Below are 7,588 nucleotides of genomic sequence, written 5' to 3'. Positions count from 1 at the left end.
CAGCCAGGATGCCTTGCAAGTCTCCTTGGAAAACTTGGGAAAACTCCTGTGGGTGGAGGGAGGCCGAAACTGTAGCTCTAGGTTTTCCTGCAACTTCAGTCCGCCTTTTTCCTACTCAAATTTAAGCGGTCCAGGCTGCTTCCCAGGTTGTGTTTTGTGCATGTCCGTAGTGTGTTTATGCAAGGAGTCCAGAAGTGATTCTTCTAGGAGGTCACACGGCCTCATGTTTCAAGAGAGGGAAACTGTTTCTGTTAGGTTTTTTTTTTAGTATTTTCTTAATTCCATTGCCTCAAGTCAGCCGCTTGAATCATCTCCTCTCTCTGGCCACATTGTTGTATGGGACAACGTGCTTCTTGGGGAAGGTGCAAGACTGAAGGCTTGTGAAGGACTCCAGAGTCCTTGGTCCCTTTGAGTGGTGGAAGTCACCAGGAGCCATTGCTCTCTGCAGCGCTGAGGCTCTTTTATCAGTCCCTGGAAAAATATTTCTGGGGTCTGACAGCTCCCAGGGCTTATGCTTGCTACTTTGTTTCTTCAAGGGGGGGAGGGAGGGGGAATCAAATCTCTGGCTGCCCTTTCAGATAGACATAATTTTTGCTGGCTTCTCGTCCCCTCTGTTTTCGTGCTCTAGTCCCTGTGACTCCGATTGCTCTGGATGTGCGTCTGAGCTGGCTCCTTCAGCCTCCCTGCTCTTCTGGTGATGCCTGACATGGGAGCTTGCGCCCTTCCTGGGGTGCTGTCCTGCCCAGGAGGGACATCCCAGATCTCCCTCCGGCGTTCACCCGCTGCAGGTTGCCTGCGTGTTTCCCCCGTGGCTGCAGAGCCCTTGCTGCCATGCGAGCTGACTGGCAGCTCTCGTTGACAGCTCTGTTACGGTTGGCCAGGTGCCATTTGCATTTCTTTTAGCAACCTGTCATTTTTTGACAGTTCCCTCATGAAGGTTTTCAGTCCCGCTTTCCACTGGCCCGTTCTCCCTCTGAGCTGCTTCTCCAGAGATGCTGGGGAGGGGAGGGCGGCAGCGGGGATGCCGTGGGGACCGAGCTCATGATGCCCGGCAGGGTGGGCTGCAAGATCCCCAGGGCCTTTTTTTCCATCTTTATGTTTCTGTTTAGAGCACTCACTTTCAAACATGACCAAGGAGAATCCTGGGTGATGGAGGTCCTGATGGTAAACTTCTCGATCAGTAATTTTTAAGTAGTTGGTATGTGGCCAATTACTTGTAATGTAGGGAGTTTGAGGAACCCAAGGAGTTTGGGAGCCAAATCCCCACGGTGTCTGTCGAAGTTCAGCCTTTTGCATCTGCAGGTTGCCATTTTCTGTGAAGGATCTGACCCACTTCTGCCCTCCAAGGGACAGGAGCACGGGGAGCGCTTGGCATTAATGTGAAGTGTTCCTCTCCTCTGGCCTTAAACAACATCCACCTTCACCTCCAAAACTGTCCCAGGGCCTCTGCACCCCCCTGTGAAAAGCCCTCCAGGAGTGGAGGGCAGGTCTTGTTTTCTTGCTTTGGTCTTCGTTGCAGCTCTGGCAAGGTTGTCCCGCTGGGAACGCCTCCTGCGCTGTAACTCAGCTTGCTGCAGTGTGGGACTGTGGTTTCATGGCATGAGGGCAGGGGAGCTGGCGGCTGGGAAAGGAGTGATGGGGGTCTGAGGGTGCGTGTGTGGGGCTTTCTTAATCCTGAAAGCAGAATTTTGAATGTATTTGAATGACCCTGAAAGCTCTGTACCCCTCCTGTGCGCCTTGCTCTCGTAGGACAAATGCCGTGAGCTCTGCACCCCCCTGTGAAAAGCCCTCCAGGAGTGGAGGGCAGGTCTTGTTTTCTTGCTTTGGTCTTCGTTGCAGCTCTGGCAAGGTTGTCCCGCTGGGAACGCCTCCTGCGCTGTAACTCAGCTTGCTGCAGTGTGGGACTGTGGTTTCATGGCATGAGGGCAGGGGAGCTGGCGGCTGGGAAAGGAGTGATGGGGGTCTGAGGGTGCGTGTGGGGCTTTCTTAATCCTGAAAGCAGAATTTTGAATGTATTTGAATGACCCTGAAAGCTCTGTACCCCTCCTCTGCGCCTTGCTCTCGTAGGACAAATGCTGTGAGCTGCATCTCAAGGATTTCAGAAGCACGGGCATGAATTTCAGCTATGCTCCCCTGACCTCTGGCTGAAATGAAGCTAAGGAGGGTTGAGCCCTGGTGATTTCTGCCTGTTCCAAAGCTCTGCCTGGCGCGTTGCCTTCAGGCATCAGATCTAGCTGATATCAGATCATAAGGTTTGACATGACATGTGTGCAGCAATGTAGGCTGGAGTCAACGTAGGCTGGAGCGGAGCAAGGGATGGAGGCTCTCGGGCTGGGAGTGGGGCAGGGTAAGGCATCCTTTCCAGAGGGAGGGAGGGGAGCTGCCGGTTCCCGGGTTTCACCGAGTCAGCTAGTTCCCTCCACACTGCAGACCCCGCCACTGGCTCAGGAAGGGCTGTAAATATTTAGATAGCTCTGCCTGTTGGTTTTGGCCATGGGCCCATCCCATGTGATGGGATTGCAGAGCCCCCCTCCTGGATCTGGCTGCCCGCTGCCTCCCTGCCATCTGCTCGGCTCTCCCCACTCCTTGAGGAAACAGCAGAGCAGGATCTGAGCGGCGGCCCCCCCGTTCCCAGCAGTGCTCCCTGTGGGTGCGTGTCCCCGAGGCAGTGCCAGCTGCAGCCCTGGAAGATCCCCTCGCTCTTCCCATGGAAAGGGGCCTGCTGGTGGTTTCTCTGTGTTATTTCTTTGAAGGACCGTAGAAATCAGCGCTGGATAAGGCCCATGAAATAACTGTTTCCACATGCCCTCACCCACACAGCTGGGCTGGGAAAAAACCCGTCCTTGGAGCAGCTTCTGCAGGACTGAGGGTTGTGGGAGCGGGTGACGGGGTAGCTCCTACCGGGACAAAACAGGGTTTGTTTGGGCTGCTGCTCCATGGTGGGCGCTCCTGGCAGGACACGGTGCAGTGCCAGGCCAGGAGGGGAAACTTCAGACCATGTGAAACGTTTTCAAAACTGTTTTGATCATTGAAAGTGTCTTCCAAAAGCACCTGAGAAAGGGGTGTATGGGTGCTTGTGGTAGCTTGGTGCCTCATCATCTCTAGTCCCTGTGAAAACCATTGCTGGGTGGCCGACTGGACCATTCATCCCTTTCCAAATCTGCACTTTTCTTGTCGGTTGAGGAGAGCACCTGCATTATGCTTTTTGGTGTCTTTTTTGTCCCTGGGACAGCAGGGACTGGATTAGGTATTGGCAGAGACCAAGATCTGTGATGGTTCTGGCCAACAGAATACCCCGGTGGGATGGGGCCGTCAGAGTGAAGGACAAGGGATGTTCACAAGGAGTGAGGAAGCCAGCTTTACTGAGACAGTGTTTTTATAGATACTGAGGAGCTCCCGTTCCTGTGGGCTTTCCCATCTTTTCTGCTTTCCACAAGTAGGTGAGGAGATACCCCCAGAGACCTTTCTGCTGTTCAAACGCGATGTGCAAGAAGCTGTTATCCAGACTCGAGGGAGATCTGCATTTCAGCAAAATAGGAATGAGCTCATCGGTTGAGAGAAATGCTCCTTCCCTCAATTGCAAAGGGTATAATAAAGCATGGTGTGCCTTCAAATCTCATGGCTTTATTATCCTTAAGAGCTTTGAATTCATTTTGGCTTGAGCAAATCCACATCCTGATTAAAATCCCAGTCTAATAAGCTGTTGACTCCAAATAAAGGCAGGATAGGAATAAACAATGAAGAAAAGTTGGCTTTTCCTCCTGCGCCAGTGGAAGGCTTTCTCCAGGCAGGCAGCCAGCAGTGATATAACCCGGTAAAGTGCTGTAGACGGGTAAGAAAGCTGGGATATCAGCTGAGCTTCCAACCAAAATGAGCTCATGCTGGCCTGCTGGCAAGTCCTGGGGTGAGGGTAAAGGCAGCTTGGACGCTTTCTTAGCATCATGTTAACGCTTAGTTTGCTGATGGTATGGTGGTGACTGTACGGACACTGTCAGATACTTCAGAGGCCATGTCATGCAACTTTACCAGTTTTCACTGCAACCTGGGGTCAGCCAAGTTGTTGAGGTCTAGAAGCATGTTCTTGAATGGGTATTGTGCCTGACCCAATGCAGAGTACTTGTCACGTAAGCACAGTGTCTGGGCCTCCCTTGTAGCAAATCATGGTCCATCCAGGTCTCCAACTGCTACAGATGCTGTCTTGCAGGAGCCCTCTGTCTTCCTTGTGTTAATATGCAGAAAGCGCAGGTCCTTCAGCTCAAAAAAAGAATTTGTGAATGAAAGGAGAGGATTGTAGTTAGCTGAATAAGGCCTGTGGGGCGACACTGAGCAAATTCGGATTTTGTCTGGGAGAGGGTGGTCGTGCCTGTGACACCCAGCCAGCTCACTGCAGTCAGACTGCGAAAGCAGTTGCAGCTGTGTTTGGGCTGATCATCTGGTTTAAGAAAAGTGGTCATTGAATTGCTGGGTTGAAAGTACTGAAGTTCTTTATTTTAGCAGTAAGAACTTGCTTCATATTGCTGCCTCTTTTCCCATCTTAATTTGGAAGTGATTCCAAAGGGGATGGAAACTCTTCCCATCTGGGAAGAGTTTGTGGTTCTTCAGGAGTCTCCTCACCTTGATAGGTCATACTGCGTCAGCCCTCTGAGCAGCAGAGTGACCTTTTGATTAGACTTTTAGTACAGCATTCGAGTAGGTTTGAGCTCAAATAATTTAGCGTTGTGCTGTCCATTTGAGTCTCCTGGTGTTTGAGTTTGAATATTGGTCTGGGATGTTGGTCATGTTCCAGCATGTGGAAAAATGTGTGTCTCTGTGGGAAACCTTGTGAAACTCTTAAGGGATTCTGTTTTAAATACCAAAACATCAGCATCCTAAGAGCCTTCATGCTTCATTATGTTAACTGGAGTTCTAGCAGGTCCGTTCATCTGAGCTTCTGAATGTTTTGTTTCTGCTTCAGTGAATCGATACTTGAATTTGTGGTGGAAGTAAGCAGGACATGAGAGTTAGAAGAAACAATGAACATGCCCTTGTTCTGCTTAGTCAATCTGTTATCAATTAGTGAAGGCTGAGGTTTGCATCACTTGAGCGTTATGCTGGCATCTCGTCAAGGGTCATCTTTAGTTTCTGCGAGCAACAAGCAAGGACATTAGTTAAGTAATTGCCCAGTTCTGTTATTTGCTTGTTGTCTTTCATAGAAGAATAAAAAAACTGGGTTGGGTATTTTTTGCAGTCATCACCAGTAGAAGCCTGGTCATATGGTCTCTGAATAACCTGCAATTACTAGGATTGATTGTGCAGCATTTTAAGTGTAATTTGCATCCCAGCAATTTTAAGTAAATGAAACCTCAGAGCTGCTTATGGAAGAACAGACGGCGTTTCGAACCTTGTGGGTTTGAGTTCTTACAAGCCCCAGCACCGGGACCCAGGCTGGCGGTGGTGTGTGGTGCAGCACACTGCAGGCTGCAGCTTTGGGATCTTGACATCAAACTTGATGCTGCAGCCATAGATGGGATGGCCAAGGCATAGTTATTAGCTCGTAATGTGTCTGTGTCTGGGGAGACATTAACTGTGTTTTTACATAGAAGTGCCCTTTCACATTTGATGTATGCCCCTATTTAGGGATAGGGAGCTGTCTTAGTTCATGACTATCAATAAGCATTTAGTAGACAGTTAAGTTGCAGCAGTGGAGCTTAATGATTTAATCTTACATATTTTCTAGTATTGCTGAAATTACTTTAAGTGGTCCCATGAAATTCCCTTATTGATGCCTAGCCGTGGGGGCTGCGTTGGCAGCTTTAGCAGCGTTTGGGTTGTGGTGCGGGTTGTTGGGTCACTCCTCTCTGATTTCTTCCTCCGTTCCCTACAGGTGTACATTATCAAAGTCACCTGGTCCAATGGGTCCACAGAAGTCATATACCGACGGTACAGCAAGTTCTTTGACCTGCAGGTAAGCATTTTGCCAATTCTTAGGTTTTTGACTTCAGAGGGTCGAAAACTGTGGTCAGCTGAGAAGCGTGGTTTCAGCCTTATGCTAAGCATGCCTTTTGTAATCTACCAGAAAATGGTTTGATCTGAGGAACCTTAAATGCAAATCCTTGAAAAAAGCAAGAAGGCGGCAACCTCAAAAGCTGGACTCTTCGCTCCAGTGCCTCTTGCATATCGGTGGGGACACCCTGGGGCTTTCGCATGTCCCAGTGTTAAAGTTCTGCTGTCTGGACTAAATGCACGAAGGGCCGCATACGTGTGTTTGAATTCCTGCAACACAAATCTGTGCAAGTGGTGGGGTTTTTGTTGGGGTTTTTTGTTTGCTTTGGGGGGGGGATTTTATTAAAGTTAGGCCCAAATTCTATTCCTGTGGAGCTAATACCATGCCTTTCCCAGCTGCTATCACAGCAAAATGGGGCTGCTGCTGAAAAGTGCTAATTCCCTGGGTCCGTGTCCCATTGGCTGGTGTTTTGGGGAGCAGGCGCTGGGGAAATGCCCGCTGCCCGGTGCGGTGCCCTGCCAGCCTGGAGGGCAGCTGACAGCAGCTGCTTTAGCAATTACCTCCTGGTGCAGGGGGGAGCTGGGAAGAAAATGGAGCTGGGAGGGAGGGAGGAGGCTGGAAAGGCAATTGGGACAGGCTGGGTTGCAGAAAACTGAAGCCGGTGTTCTGGGCGAGCAGGCAAAGGGTGTTTTCCACCCCCTCCTTGGTGGAGATGAGCCAAGGGGTCTGGCTGAGCTTTATGAGCCAAAACACAAACTGAGCTGCTGGAACAGGCTCTGTGCAGATGAGAAAGGAAAATGCATGAAGTGATCTATGGACCGGCAACAGCTTCCAGAAGAGTCACTGGCATGTCCCTCCTGGCCTATGCGCAGGACTGGGAGAGGAGCTGGGCACCCTCTGCCTCCAACGACCCACTCACGTGCAGTTGAGCGTTGCTGTATGCTTTATTTGAAAGGGTACTGTGGTTGCCCGGGAATGAGGATGCCTTTCCTGAAATCACTGCATCCAGACACAAATACGCTGCTAAAATTACAGCACATCTAGGCCTGCCCAGCGAAGCAAGCCCATGGGAATCCAGATGGCTTTCCCAGGTTCAGCTGGTCAGCTGGCTTCAGGGCAGCCTGCAAAGCCTGGGATTGTGCGAGATGGTTGCTCACGTCAATGGTGCCCTGTCCCCTGCCCGACGAGGCACTTTCTGCAGAGCTGTGGACATGGCCATGAGGGTGACCACGTTGAGTAAGCCCTGGCCAGTCAGCAAGAGCCCGGCTTTGGCAAGACCCTGAGTGTCCTTACCCCGCCCCATGCTGCTGTCCCGCAGCATCATGCTGGGCAAGGTAAAGTAGGGTGGCACGGGTGGCTGCTGGTGCAGGTAGGGGTTAAGCTGTGTGCAGCTGCTTGTGTAACCAAGGAAATATTAAAGTAAATAAACAGGGAACAGCTGTTGGGCAGCAGCCAGGGCTGGAAGGAAATGGAGCTCGGTGCTTCCTTCTCCACAGCATCTCGTTTGCGCTGGTGCTCCAAGGTGGTGGCCAAGCTCATGCTGTCGTTTGCTGCAACGGGGGCACAGTCTTTTGGGGTTTACATGTAATAAACCGGTGCCTTCAG

At 50.9% G+C, this 7,588-nt stretch overlaps 1 protein-coding gene across 1 annotated transcript in view; it reads left to right on the top strand.

Annotated features, from left to right (window-relative positions):
• Positions 1-7,588, top strand: part of SH3PXD2B (SH3 and PX domains 2B) — an 88,620-nt gene that overhangs the window by 18,148 nt on the left and 62,884 nt on the right. The window contains exon 2 of the mRNA XM_009318556.1: positions 5,864-5,944. Coding sequence (XP_009316831.1) covers positions 5,864-5,944 — 81 coding nt within the window. The remainder of the gene's footprint in view (positions 1-5,863; positions 5,945-7,588) is intronic.

This window comes from Pygoscelis adeliae, unplaced genomic scaffold, assembly GCF_000699105.1.
Source record: "Pygoscelis adeliae isolate BGI_AS28 unplaced genomic scaffold, ASM69910v1 Scaffold42, whole genome shotgun sequence".
NCBI classification, from domain to species: domain Eukaryota; kingdom Metazoa; phylum Chordata; class Aves; order Sphenisciformes; family Spheniscidae; genus Pygoscelis; species Pygoscelis adeliae.
Note: the sequence above shows the minus strand (reverse complement) of the source record. Positions and strands in the feature narration are given on the sequence as shown.